We start from the raw sequence: 14,782 nt of genomic DNA on the forward strand, positions 1-14,782 counted from the left end.
GGCCGAGCCTTTGAGTGACTGCGCCCACCGAAGCCTGACGGGAGCGGTAGGGAGCACAGGGAGGACGCCCCCATTTGCAGAGGAGGAAACGGGCGTGGGGGGCCCAGGGTTCCAGAGCTTGTGGCAGAGAAGATGGGTGCCAGTGGCCTGGGTGCAGAGCCTGTGCTCGCTGGACGCGTCCTATACCTTTGCTGTCACTGTAAGTTGAGTGCTTATGCTGGAGGGGCCTCGTGGACAGTGGGCAGGCGTGGGCCATCTGCTGCCGCGAAATCTGAAAAGTGCTACCACATGATTAAACCAGCAAAGTGGACGTTTGAAACAGATTATCTGACTGCTTGTTTAGTCTCTCCTCTCCTTGACCTGGAACGACGATCCCCACCTTTCTACACTCCAAAGGACTAAGGAGGTGGAATGCGTCCCCCACCTCCATTATGTAGACGAGTAAGTGGGGGCTCTTAGGGTTTCACGTATGTTTCTGCGGTTTCATGTATGTTCAGGAGCCCCCGAGAGCAGAGCCCAGGGTGGTGCATTGTCTTGAGGAACTGACAGGCAGGAGGAGGGCCTTCCCAGGCCGATCCTGTACCTTTCTGGCAGGGTGGCTACTATGTATATCTTTCTTTAACCTTGTTTTTTGTTTCTTAAAGTAATAAATACACTGGCACATAGTTTAAAAAGTCATATTGCTATTGAAAGAGGCCACCCTCCTCTCCTGCCTTTCTAGAAAGGCAGCAGCCACGTGACACTAACATTCACTGCATGTTCATGCTGTGTTGTCATGTCTTTATTGACCAATTTTAGGGTTATCTGTTGGCATCCAGTAATGGTACAGGATGACTTCAGTTCCTTCATACGTGCTCTCTTACCTAGAAAACTCACACTTTTGGTTAAATCCATGTCCAGAGTCTTTATCAGTCTGTTCAGGTCATTTTTGTGCCATGTTGGGCGGGATGGTAAACTACAATTGTTCTTTTCTGTACGGCCTTTTTTTCTTTCCTGGAGTTAGTAATTGCCTTATTTTTCACTTGTTTGCTTTCCTTTGAACCTCAGACTCATGTTCTCGCACCTTTCATTCTGTCAGAAGTTTCTCAATTTCTCACCCCCAGCTCTGTCAGCTCTCCAGTGGTTCCCATGCGTGGTCACCCTGACCGAGTCGGGGTGCTTGTCTTGGCCGTCGCACTGTGACCCTGGGAATGCTCCCCACCTTTCTGGGTGAGGGGCCACTTCCCATGTGTAGGCCCCCTCTGTGGTCGCTCATGGCGTTGGAGCACATTTTCCAGTGCCTTCTCAATCGTTTGTTGTGGGGCTCATTCTGGGGCTTGCATGTCTGAAAACGTCTCTATTTCACCACCATGCTCGCTGGCCTTGGCACTCCAGATTGGGAGTCATTTTAATTTCAAGTTGTTGCTCCAATATCTTAGTTTTCCAATACCAATAGTTTTCGTTGTTGCTGTGAAGAAGTCCAGTTTGAGTTAATCTGTGGTAAGCGTTATTCCCCCCCCAACTTAGCTTTTAGGATCACTGCAGCCTTGATTTTCCTAATTTTCATGATTTACCTCAGTGGTAGTCTTTTCACTTATCACGCAGTGTATCAAGTGGCCCTGAAATCTGGAGCTAGATGGATGGCCCTTTCATTTATAGGAAATTTTGGTACAATATATTTGAGATAGTTCATTATTATTTTCTCTGCATTTTCCTTTTCTAGTTCTTTTACTTGAATGTTGGACTTCCTGTACTTAGTATTCTAGTTTTTATTTATTTTATTTAAGTTTATTGGGGTGACAATTGTTAGTAAAGTTACATAGGTCTCAGGTGTACAATTCTGTAATACATCATCTATACATCACCTTGTGTGTTCACCACCCAGAGTCAGTTCTCTTTCCACCACTAAGTATTCTAATTTTTAAAATATTTCCTTGTCATGCCTTGACCTTTTGTTTACTTTTGGGAGCATGTTTGACTACTTTCCAATTCTTTTTACTGAATTTTAAATTTCTGCTTTCATATTTTCATGTTCTGTACTGTTCTCGGTTCCCTTTTTTTTGAGAATTTTTGTAAGTGTTTGAGTCAAAACTGGAAGCCAGATCTCAAATGCTCTCTCTGCTCCTTTTTTAATACCTTCTGTTCTTGTTTTATGTGTATGATATCTTTGCTTATCTCCTAATTTCAGTTAAGTTTTTTAAAATTACAATTAAATTAAAAAAATTTTTTTTTAAATAACTTTTTAAAAAATTGTGTTTCTTGCGTTTTACCTGTTTGCCCTGTGCTACTCTTTGCCGTTGTGTCTTTTGGTCTCTTTCTTTCATGCTGGAAACCTTCCAATGTCTGGTGACCCCCCCCTTTGGCTGTTTATTCACCTTTGAAAATAAAGTAATAAAAATGGCCAGCTGATTGGGGGGCTTGTTTACTTGTTGCTTTCACTGAAAATGGTGATGACTAATGTTTTTTGTTGGCTCTCTTCCAAATGTTACTATCCGCTGGTTTGGTTTCCTTGGAGAAGGATCCTTCCCCGTCCTGCAGGCCTTGCTGGCGTGAGCTGGGTGCTATGGAGCTAGGTTAGAGGCAAGCTGAGAGCGGCCTTTCCGGTGCTCAGTGGGGACCGGCCTTTCCCTAATTTCCCTGTTGTCAGTGGAGCAGTTTGCTCCTGTCTTTCTTTGTGCCTGCTGTCCCCAAGTGGGTGTATTTCAAGTGGAGTTTGCAGAGCTGAACCTCAGAAGAGGAATGTGCCTGAGTGTGCAGGAGGGGCCTGGGGACCTGAGAGTGCAGTGCTCCTTCTGTGGGTTTTTACATCCACCCTTCTTAGCTCCAGACGTCACCCCACTTCTGAGCCTTTCTGCGGTTCTGTGGGACGGTAGCCTGCTTCTTATCCTTGACGGCCTTCCCATGCTTTTCTCCCTCCTCCATCTTCCTAGTCAGGTTTGTGTTGGGGTTTCAAATGTCTCCGGGGTGGAGTTTCTCTCTCCTTCCTGTTCTTGTCTTCAGTTGATCTTCGATAAGAGAAGGGGGTGGAAAGGCTGTTCTGCCATCTAGAAATCAGAAGCATTTACTGTAAATCTCGAGAGGTGAATTTGCACCCACACTCAGAGTGCAGCGTCCCATGGGCAGGACTGCCTGTGTGGGGTCTTACTGTGTAGTTTGTGGGTTTGGAATCTAATGGTTCAGCCAGGGCAAGAAAGGCACCTCGACCCTCTGCGCCCAAGGATGTGTGGTCAGTGCCAGTGTGGGGGCTGGAGCCCTCGTTTCCTGCTCCTGCTTCCTGTCGTATCACCACACAATTTTGTGTATTGGACCACGTTTTGTTGACTTTGTCTTTGAAAGTAATTAGCTCATCAGAGCCATATTTTGGGCTCTCCTCTTTAGGAACCTTCCAATTGTCATGTGGAAGCTTGGCCATGCCGTGTATGATGGATGCCTTTAGCTCACGGCAGGGGGCAGTTGGTCTCAGCCCGCATTCTCACCCTGCAAGTTGCATGGGCAAGTTGCATGGAGAGTCGGAGTCTTACTGGAACCCAGGTATCTCAGCCCACCTACCGACCGCAGGTGGGATACAGAAGCAGCAGTCCTCTCGTTTATTCTTCCGTTTTTGTTTAGCTCCTAGTCTTTAAAAAAACAAAAGCTAAAACAACTCTTTGAGGTTTTGGATTTTGAAAAACAAAACGTTGAAGCCGTAATTTTAATTCTTGGAAGATGGCATTTCCTTTGAGATGGTGTCTTCCTGGGGGAGAGGTCACTTTTCCAGTAATGTCACCGTCAGTTGGTATTTTATTGTGAAAAAATTTGGGACTGTTTTCTGGATCCCCGTTCAATAGATGTGTAAGTTCTGATCAGAATGTATTTAGAAGGCTCTTTCCAAGGGGTCTAAACATTTATTGAACGCTGAGTGTTTATGAAGTGCTGTGTGAGAAGATACACGAGTGTTCAGAGTGGTCCCCGATGGCACCGACTGGAGGAGTGTAAAGAGCAGATGTCAGCACGCAGGACGGCCGAGGGTGACGGCGACAGGAGGCCTGTGCTCGACCGGGTGGGTGCTGGGAAGGCCTTGTGCAGGTGACTCAGTCGAGGGCCAGAGGGAGGCGAGCTGCGCTGGGAATGCCAAACTAAAAATTAAAACTGCGCTGGGAATCCTGAAACTAAAGATTAAAAACGGCCACTGCACTTGGAGCTGATGGGCCCTGGAGAAACACACTGTTCCACAACATTGCCCAATACATTTCTTTTTTTCCCCAGTAAAATTTTAAAAAATAAAATAAAAATAAAAATAATAAATTAAAAAAAATTAGAAACACAAGTTACTTTTAATGATATTTTATTTAACCCAGTACAACCATCGTGTTACATCTCAACACGCATCCGTACTTGGGTGCTGACGTCATGCTCTCCGAAGCCCCCTGTGTCTGTGGCAGTTACGGCACCTCTCAATTCACACTAACCATATCTCATCGCTCAGGAGCCAGGTGCCCAGCGGCCACCACACTGGAAAGCAGCCGCCAGATCTTAAATGTCAACGTCAGGAAATATGGAGAATGAAGGAGCACATTCAAATATCATCATCAGAATGCAATCAGCAATATAAGGCTGTCGGGAACTTTGGGGGAAATAAAGTATTATCTTCATAACGTAATTGCAAGAGAAAAGTAAAGACATGGAAATCAACATAATGAAATTTAACAAGTATTGATCAAGGGCAATAAATGGGCCGTACTTTGTTCCTAATTTGAAATGAAGAAATCTGAACAGTGACTAGGTACTTACTGACTGAAATATTAACTAAAATGTCCACAGATGAAGCAGTCTGAGAACGGCTTCAAAGTGCCTGAGGATGGAGTGGGGCCCGGGCAGGAGCAGGTGAGTGCTGAAGCTGCGCGACAGGTGTCCGGGGCTCATTCTCCCACCGTATCTACTTCCACTCAGGTCTGAGAAAGTTCCATAATAAAAGGTCCACAATAGCTACAAGTGCATTTGCTTCATCTGCTCCATGATAACACAGGTGGCCTACCTGCCAGGAGAAGCACTGAGTGGCTGGGGGACACGGGAGGGAGATGTTTCACTTTTATACTCATACCTTTGAATTTTGAACCATGTAACTATCTTATCTACTCCAAAAGTGAAATGTAAGCGTCCACACCCTGCCTCAATCATGGGCCTGCCCATCCTGCCATGCAGCAGGCCCAGGCCTACTCACGGGTCCCTGCTTCCATTCTGGTCTTCCTTCTATCCACTCTCCACACAGCAGCCAGGGTCATCTTTTTAAAATATCCTCCCACGCTTAAAACCCTTCAATGGCAGTCTACAGTGGTCAGGAAACCACCACCGTGTCACCATGGCCACAGGCCCTGTGTGCTTCATGCCACTCACCCCTCTGACCAGTACTCCCACCGTGTACCAGAGGACACAGTCTCACCCAATTCATAACCAATGAAACTGGACCATGTACGTAACGAACACCCACCGCTACTAAAATGTCTGATGGGTACGTTCACAGCCTTGAAAGGAGACACACGCAGCACACACGCACTGATGGTCACGGTAGGTGTGCCAGAGTCACACGCACGCTCGTAAGGATCAGAACAAAGCAGACTACAACTACCGTGTTTCCTCGAAAATAAGCCCTAGCCGGACAATCAGTTCTAACGTGTCTTTTGGAGCAAAATTAATGTTAAGACCTGGTCTGATTTTACTATAAGACCGGGTCTTATATAATGTAATATAATAATATAACGTAATATGATACTCGGTCTTACATTAATATTTGCTCCAAAAGACGCATTAGAGCTGATTGTCTGGCTAGGTCTTATTTTCAGAGAAACATGGTACTTGGCATTCTTAGGTTTCTAGGTTTGTTTTCTAATTTGTTAAACTTTCCCCGAATGGTAGACACTGCGTTTGGCATTCCCAGCGCAGCTCGCCTCCCTCTGGCCCTGGACTGAGTCACCTCCACAAGGCCTTCCCAGCACCCACCCGGTCGAGCGCAGGCCTCCTGTCGCCGTCACCCTCGGCCGTCCTGCGTGCTGACATCTGCTCTTTACACTCCTCCGGTCGGTGCCATCGGGGACCACTCTGAACACTCGTGTATCTTCTCACACAGCACTTCATAAACGTCAGCTCCAAGTCCAGTGGCCATTTTTAATCTTTAGTTGCAGGGGTCACAGCCCACCGTCCCATGTGGGAATTGAACCGGCAGCCTTGTTGAGAGCTCGCTCTCTAACCAACAGCCATCCGGCCGCCCCTCCGGAAGCTCAGCGGCAGCTTGTTGTCTTCAATCTAGTTGTGGAGGGCGCAGCTCACTGGCCCATGTGGGAATCGAACCAGCAACTCTGTTCAGAGCTCACGCTCTAACCAGCTGAGCCATCTGGCCGCCCCTCTAATTCTTTTTTTTAAATGGGGTGACTGGAGAATTTAAAATTTCCCATGGCTCCCGCTTGTGGCTCCCGCTTGATTGGACAGCGTGGGCTAAAGGCTCCATCAGATGTAGGTCTGTGTCTAAAAAGTTTTTTTTAGCAAGAATATGTCAGAACTGGATTCGAGTTTTCAACCTGGCACAATGAGTCTGATCCGCTTGCTTTGTAATGTTACAATCATTAGTCTTCACTGCCCAGCGCCATGAACTCATTAGCGGTGCCAAGTGGCAGACTTGTTCCGGCTGTTGGTGGGAACACTTTACCAGGAGACGCGGGCCTGCCAGGAAGTCCTGTTCCTGTGGGGAGGAGGGACGGAGGGGTCCCTGATGACACCTTAGCCTCCAGGTATGTGCCAGCCTGAGAGAGGCCTGCGGGTCTCTGTCCTGAGTAGTTGGAAGATTGTTTGCTAATGAAGAAATTGTTGATTTCTGTTTTGGAGCCTAGGGCCTCTCCTCCCCATCAGATTCCCAGTCTGGCATTTAGGCCGAGGGAGTGTTGGTGGCTCCCTCATGCTCTCCGTTTGCCTGTGTTTTGTGAACTTGAGCGCAAGGGTGGAACACGATGCCAGTCGTCATGTGGGTGGGGGATGGTCACGTGTACCCCCACATCCACCTCAGGCTGCCCTTCTCTTCCTTTCCATGCTAGCCGCAGTGGGCTGCCCGAATCTGTCATTATGGCTCTGTAGTACGTCTCCATCCCTTAACAAGATTCAATAACAATAAAACATTTAACCAAAGCATGAAGCTGGTGTATTTTTGGGAAATTTTTTTACTGTATGACACATATACAGAAAAACGCGCTTGCTATGTGTATATTTCCATACATGTCTCCAGTACCTAGATCAAGCAGGGGACTTTACTCGAACCACAGAAGCCCCCTTGAGCTCCTCCCCTCTGTCCCGCACTTCCCCGGGTGACTGCAATCTTGGCTTCTGGTACTGTGATAAGTTTTGCCTGATTGTCGTGAGTTGGACGTGGCTGTCACAGGAGCAGTCTCACACACATGGGTGTCTCTCCACGATGTCAGACTCCATTAGAATAAAGCCATGGATCCAGTCCTACTGACTTTGTTTCCCATGGGCCTTAAGCAGGGATCTGGCCAGAGCGTAGCCTCCAGTAGGGGAGGTAGAGCAGTTTCACACAGGAGGGTTACACGGGTTTACAAGCCATCGGGTTAGGCAAGGCAAGCAGAGTCTTAGGAAAGAGGATGAGAGAGAGTCAGGTGTTCAGCAAGAGTCCCTTCCGCGTTGGGGTGTCCGGCGTCAGGCTGGGCTGGTGAGACAGCCAGGAGGCGAGGCTTCAAGCGCTCCATCTGGGACGAGTGCAGGTGTGGCTTCAGCTCGTTGGCTGAGGCCTGAGCGAGGAGACGTCAGAGAGCTCTGATCTTCTGCTCTTGTCTTTTAGTATAAGACCGGGTCTTATCTAACATGATATGAGACTGGATCTTATATTAATTTTTGTCCCGAAAGGCGCATTACAGCTGATTGTCCGGCTAGGTCTTATTTTGGGGGAAACATGGTAACATGGTAGGTCTGTTGTATGTCTCACTGTGCTTTAATTTGCATTTCTCCAGTGACTGGTGATGTTAAGTAAGTGCCAGTGTGCTTTTTGGTCATTTTGTTTAGTCACTTTTGGGATGTGCCTGTGTAAACTTCTTTAGGTTTCTTATTTTTGGGGGGAGTGTTTTATTTTTTACATGGGTGAATAATAGTCCATTGCATGGATATACTGCATTTTGTTTATCCATTTCTGTTTCATTTTCTTGGCTATTTTGAATAACGCTATGACCATTGACAAACAAGTGTTAGTATAGGCAGCGTGCTTCCATTTCTCTTGGGTATGTACCGAGGAGTGGAATTGCTGGGCCTGTGGTAACCCAGCTTAGGCACTGCCAGACTGTCCCCAGAGCAGCTATAGCACGGTCCATTCCAGCAGCAACTACAAGGACTCCAGTTTCTCTACATTCTGGCTGACACTAGAGCCATTTTATTGGATGTGAAGTGGTATCTCATAGTTGTTTTTTTCTTCCCCCTTTTCTTCAGCTGCCCCTCCCTTAATCTGGTTCAAGCCGCTGTTTCTCAGTCTAGTTGTGTAGGACACAGCTCCCTGGCCCCTGCTGGTACAGTGGTACCTCGGTTTTCGAACCTAATTCGTTCCGGAAGACCGTTCGAGTTCTGAAACGTTCGAAAACAGCCAACAGCTAGGCCTCAGGATCTTGTACTCAGCGGAAGCCGCGTGACATGTTTGACTTCCGAGGCGTGTTCGAAAACTGAAGCATTTAATTTTGGATTTACGGCGTTCATAAACCAAAATGTTCGTCAACGGAGATGTTAGAAAACCAAGGTACTACTGTGTTATGAGCCTTGTGCTCCCACTGGCTGAGGCAGTTGGTCACTGGTCACCAGTTGTCGGTAGGTTGGCTGCTCACAGTAGCTCACAGCAGCTCTCATTGGCTGTTGGCTGCCTATGCTGGCTGCTGGCCATTCACCCTGGCCACCGGCCACTCATGGCAGCACATGGTAGCTAGCCCATGGCGACACAAAGCAGCCTACGCCAAGCTGCTCACGGCAGCCCAGCTCCAGGGAGAGCCATTGTTCACAATCTTAGCTGTAGAGAGGGCAGCTCACTGGCCCATGTGGGAATCGAACCGGTGACTAGATGTTAGGAGCACAGCGCTCCAACCACCTGAGCCACCGGGCCGACCCGTATCTCATAGTTTTGATGTGGATTTCCCTAATGACTAGTGATGTTGAACATTTTAAGATTGTTTATTGGCCATTTGTATTTATTCTTAACACAAATGTCAGTAGAAATCCATTGTCTGTTCAAACTGGATTGTCTTTCTGTTGAGTTACAAAAGTTCTTTACATTTTGAAGATTGTAGGTACAAATTTCTTATAGATATATGATTAGCAAACATTTTCTCCCATTCTGTAGGTTGTCTTTTTACTTTCTTTTTTTTTCTTTAAGACTTTATTGGGGAACAGTGTGTACTTCTAGGACTTTTTTCCAAGTCAAGTTGTTGTCCTTTCAGTCTTAGTTGTGGCGGGCGCAGCTCAGCTCCAGGTCCAGTTGCCATTGCTAGTTGCAGGGGGTGCAGCCCACCATCCCTTGCGGGAGTGGAACCGGCAACCTTGTGGTTGAGAGGACGCTCTCCAACCAACTGAGCCATCCGGGAGCTCAAGGTGCTGTGTTCAATCTTAGCTGCATGGGGCAGAGCCCACCATCCCCTGCCGGAGTCAAGGAATCGAACCGGCAACCACACTTCAACCAACTGAGCCATCCGGGAGCTCAGCGGCAACTCAACTCGTGGTGCTGTGCTCAATGCCAGCTGCAGGGGACGGAGCCCACCATCCCTTGCAGGAGTTGAGGGATCAAACCGGCATCCTGGTAGTTGAGAGCGCACTGGCCCATGTGGGAATCAAACCGGTAGCCTTTGATGTTAGAAACTCGGAGCTCCAACCGCCTGAGCCATCGGGCCAGCCCCTCTTTTTACTTTATTGATAGTGTTCTTTAAGTGCAAGTGGTTTGAATTTTGATGAAGTCCCATTTATCTTATTTTTCTTTTGTGGCTCGTGCTTGTGCTGTCATATCTAAGAGTTCATTGGCAAATCTCGTGTCATGAAGTTACCCCCGGGTTTTCTTCTAAGAGTTTTGTAGTTTTTGATCTTATATTTTTGTTAGTGATCCATTTTGACATGGTTTTTGTATATGGTGTGAGGTAGGGGTCCAGTTTTATGCTTTTGCATGTGGAAATCCAGTGGTCTTATCACTGTTGGTTGAAAAGACTGTTCTTTCCATGTTGAATTGGCACCTTTGTTGTTGCTCATTTGACCATTCGTGCTGGGACTCGTTCTGGACTCTCGGTTCTGGTGCACTGACGTCTGTCTGTCCTTGTGCCAGCATTACACTGTCCTGAGTCCTGGAGCTTCGTAATAAGTTTGAAATTGGGCAGTGGGACTCCTCCAGCTTTGTTTAGCTCTGCTGGGCCCTTTGCAATTCCATGTCAATTTTAGGATTAGCTTGTCCAGAGCTTAAATAAAACAGCCTTCTGCATTTTGAAAGGGGGGGCGTTTGAATTCTAGATCACTTTGGGGACTATTATTATCCTAGTGATATGAAATCTTTCCTTCTATCTGGGTCTCTTTAATTTCTTTCAGTACCCTTTTTTCTCTTGGTCAGTTTGGCTAAAGTTTTGTCCATTTTGTTTTTGAAGAATCAACTTTTGATTTTGTTTACGAGCACTCTGATCTTTATTACTTCTTGTGCTTCCTTTGGGTTTAGTTTGCACTTTCTAGAATCAGCTGTGTGTGTGTGTGCTCTGAGGTGTAGAGATCAGGGCTCATCACGTCTGTGTGGACAGCACTTGAGCTGGCGTCACCCTTTACCCACTGCACCTCAGGGAGGAAACCACTAGGTGGGCGCTGGAAGGCTCTGATAGTGAAGCCTACTGTCGCTGCCGTTAGCATTCAGAAACAACTCAAAGGTCACTGACTAGTGTGAAGCCTGGCGGAGTTTTCCTCAGGTATGAAGATTTAGTCAGTCCACCTGCACAGGCTGTGCCCCATGGAACAGGTGATGAAGTGGGAAAGGGGGCAGTGGGGGGCATGTCCTACAGTCTGTGCCTCAGTCACATCATGGGCCTTAGTCTTGGAGGTTAAACCAGACTAATCGTGTGGTGGAGATCACGAGCTGTTTGCTGGACAGTTGGCGTTCACCCGCCAGCCCCACCATTTACCTTTGGCACATCATGCAGCCTCTCTTAGTCTTCTCCCTTCTCATGGGCTCGTGGTGACAACACAGGCCAGGTGCCTGGCTGGCAGCAGGCACTCAGATGAGGGCGCCCTCCCGCCCTGTCATTGGTCTCCTGCGATGTGCCTGGCACCATGTTTGTCTTGTGAGGGCCGCCAGCATTAGAGCCCTGGGCGCCCACAGGAGGGGCTGGGCCTGGCACATAGTGTTGGGCACATGGGGTGGGGAGGAGGTGGTATACTCCTGGGGAACCCCTGGGGGAGTGCTGCCCACACAGCCCAGCCAGGCCTGCCTCGTTGTGAGACATTTACAAGTGAGGGGTGGGGGTTGGAATTTTTAGCGGGGTTTTGTGTTTTTTGGTAGATGCGTGGCACTTAGAAGAGCCCCTTTGGTTTCTGCTTCCTGGAACCTGTGTCAAGCGTCACCAGTAGATGGATGCCTTCAGTTCTTTTCCAGACACGAGTTTTGTGTGACTGACTGGGTAGCTGCTGTCATGCACCCCTGCAAGGACCCACTGGTTCACGTGGTTTCACTTTCACTTGTTTTTAAAAAATGATTTTATTGGGGAAGGGGAACAGGACTTTACTGGGGAACAGTGTGCACTTCCAGGACATTTTTCCCCCAAATCAAGTTGTTGTCCTTTCAATCTTAGTTGTGGGGGGTGCAGCTCAGCTCCAGCCGCCGTTGCCAGTTGCCGGGGGCGCAGCCCACCATCCCTTGCGGGACTTGAATCGAACTGGCAACCTTGTGGTTGAGAGGACGCGCTCCAACCAACTGAGCCATCCGGAGGCAGCTCAGCTCAAGGTGCCGTGTTCAATCTTAGATGCAGCGGGCGGAGCCCACCATCCCTTGCGGGACTCGAGGAATTGAACTGGCAACCTTGTGGTTGAGAGCCCACTGGCCCATGTGGGAATCGAACCGGCAGCCTTCGGAGCACGGAGCTCCAACCGCCTGAGCACCGGGCCGGCCCCACTATTACCTTTTTAAAAGGCTTTTGTGGGGACCGAGGGTGTGATTATTACGACATTGTCTGTCGGGAACCAGGGTGTAGTGTTATTATAATGTCTGCTGATTGTTCTTTCCAGCGTGTTATGAGTCCAGTCATCTATATGGGGTTTTCACTTAACCCTTAGGACAATCCTGTCGGGTAGGGTTACCATCCCAATTTCTTCTTTCACAGAAGAGGAAAAGGAGGTGATATGGCATCTTGCCAGTATTTTTAACCAGGCAACCTGAGGACAGCAAAAAAGTAAAACCTCGTTAGAAGTCAGAGCAGCAGTTACATTCTAGCTTCCTCCTGGTGAACCTCTTAGCTGCAAACCGGAGGGGCCTCTTGGTTGCTGAGCTCAGGGCTCGTCCAGTCTGCAGTGGGCGCTGGAGTCTCCAAGGTCCCTACTCAGTGTGGTCAAGAAACGGTCGGGTGTGTCGCCAGAGTGTGCCCACTTTCTGTTGTTCCACGTCGTTAAACTTTGCTTCATGAGACTTGTGTGTGGCACAGAGACTGTGGGCCACCAGTCTCCTTGTCCCTGTCCCCTCCCCCTCACTCTCCTCTGTGGAGCAGAAGTTTCTGCCGAGTGCCTGCTGGGGGAATTCTGCCCGGGTCCCGTTCTTGGGGTTCCCATGCTGGTGATGGACGCAGCTGTGCCTTTGGAGAGGCTGCTAGGCTCTTTTGTGCCTGGCGTTTATGTGCGTGTGTGGGCTGAGGGCAGCAGTGGCCACAGGCTACGTGCACAGACCCCCATTGGAGGCTGAGGCCCGCCTGGGCCGCTTGCTGGTTCTGTGTGCTGCTATGTCGGCCGACCCCGTCCCTGGTCTCAAGTTCCCACTGCTCTCCGGAGGCGTGTGCAGGCCTTGCCTTCGCGTCTGTCAGTTGTCATCAGCATTTGAACCGAGGTTTGGGGCAGCCTCCCTTTGCCAGTTCAGCTCTCTGGGGCTGAGGGGCGTGGGTCAGCATGGTGCCCTATGCGCCCTGGCGCCTCAGTGGAGCAGCACACTGGGTGATCCAGGAGGTGGGGCCGGGATCGTGGGCATTGTCACGCCACCCAGAGGTGCTGGGTGCTGGGCGGAGGCTTTGGTAAGCAGGGATGTTGTCCAGTGGGGCTGTTTGGGCAGGACCTGAAAGAAAGCCGACGTTTGCGGGGCAGAGAGCCAGGGTGTCTGAGGCCCTGGGTTCAGGCTCGAGGCTGCTGCCACCAGCACCGGTGGGAGCTCCCCTTCCTGGAAGTACAGCACGGGCCTTGGACCCTCTGGGTGCTGGGACCCAGCAGGACGCAGGGCTGATGGAAGCATTCACTTGCTCTCTCCACTGCCCAGAGGCAGGCCGGGCCTGTTCCCCTCATCCCTGACGCCCCGTAGGGCCGCCAGAAGGAAGGGACAGACATAGGCTGCTCGTGGTAGCCTCGTTGCTTAGCATGGACTGCGTAAGAGAGGAGTGCTGCCCGGCTAGGGGGTGCAAGCGCCCTGTGGCATGAGACTTTGTGAGTGACAGGCATCATCTGAGGCCTTACCTGCTTTCCTTCGTGTAAGGATTGCGTCATTCTGATTTGTTCTAATTTATGAGCAGTCAGTGCATGCAGCCTCTTTTGGATGGCACAACTCTCGGCAGGAGAACTTTGTGGTTGGATTTTAAGATCCCGACATTCTGGAGCACGTGTGAAGTGTTCCAGAATGTGTGGAGGGAACAGACCCATTGCCCTTGGGGCCATCACGCGCTCATTGCAGGGACACTGCTGTAGTGTCTGCTCTTTCTTCTTGCTCTTGTGTCAAGTCCAGGGGCATTACCACTTTGCGAGCACTCTGCTGTCTGTTGCTCCGGAGAATAGCAGGAGGAGGCAGCGTGGCCCTGGAAAGGGAGCAGGGTCCTCCCCGGGTACAGAATGGTTTCTGTCCCTGGGGTGGGCCTACTGTGAGCACTTCCTCCGTCTTGTTTGTTTCCTTGTCCAGCGGGCCTACTCGCTTTCCAGGTGACACTGAGGCCAGAGAGGTGAATCACTTGCCCAGGGTCAGCCGTCCGTTGGAGAAGGCTAGGGCACTGTGTGTGGCCCAGTGGAGGACAGAGGGATGGAGTGAGGAGGGCAGCCAGGTGAGTCCCGTGCCATGAGTGGGGTGTGGGTGAAGTGCTGTGGCTGCTGTGTGGGGCAGGAGTGGGCCTAGGGGGATGTTCAGGACACATGCAAGGAGTCTCGGGGGCCGGTGGGAGCGTGGACGAGGGTGGGGACAGCTGCGGTGCTGAGCAGTCAGGCTCTCGATGTGTATTTGAAAGAAGAGCAGCAATGGGTGAATAGTGAGGGAAAGAGCCGAGTACCCGGGAGGTGCCCGGTAGACGTTCGGGCTCAGTGTCAGGTAGGAAGGTGGGTCTGCAGGTGGGGAGAGGCCAGGTGTGGAAGTGCAGTGCGGATGCCAGCTGTGCGCACGGGCCTGTGGGGCGCAGAGCCCGGGATCGATTGCATTGTAGGCTGGAGGGAGCAGCGAAGGGACTGAAAGAGCAGGAGAACTGGAACTTGAAGGGACTTGCTGGGCCTCAGGCTTGACCCTGTGGGGCTTTACGTGGACCCTGGGGACACTCCTGCTGCCTCAGCTAAATTCATTGTGGCATCACCTCTGTTGTTCTTACGTGGCTGGTACGTGTGAGAGCCA

The 14,782-nt window shown here is 49.9% G+C and overlaps 1 protein-coding gene across 4 annotated transcripts in view; it reads left to right on the top strand.

Annotated features, from left to right (window-relative positions):
* Window positions 1-14,782, top strand: part of EHMT1 (euchromatic histone lysine methyltransferase 1) — a 129,284-nt gene that overhangs the window by 1,247 nt on the left and 113,255 nt on the right. The window contains exon 1 of one of the 4 annotated variants that reach the window (XM_081065779.1): window positions 364-441. The exons of the other annotated variants lie outside the window; for them this stretch is intronic. Coding sequence (XP_080921905.1) covers window positions 412-441 — 30 coding nt within the window. The 5' untranslated portion in view covers window positions 364-411. Of the gene's footprint in view, window positions 1-363; window positions 442-14,782 lie in introns of those variants that run through there. 4 annotated transcript variants of the gene reach the window in all.

This window comes from Rhinolophus hipposideros, assembly GCF_964194185.1.
Source record: "Rhinolophus hipposideros genome assembly, chromosome: 11".
NCBI classification, from domain to species: Eukaryota; Metazoa; Chordata; class Mammalia; order Chiroptera; family Rhinolophidae; genus Rhinolophus; species Rhinolophus hipposideros.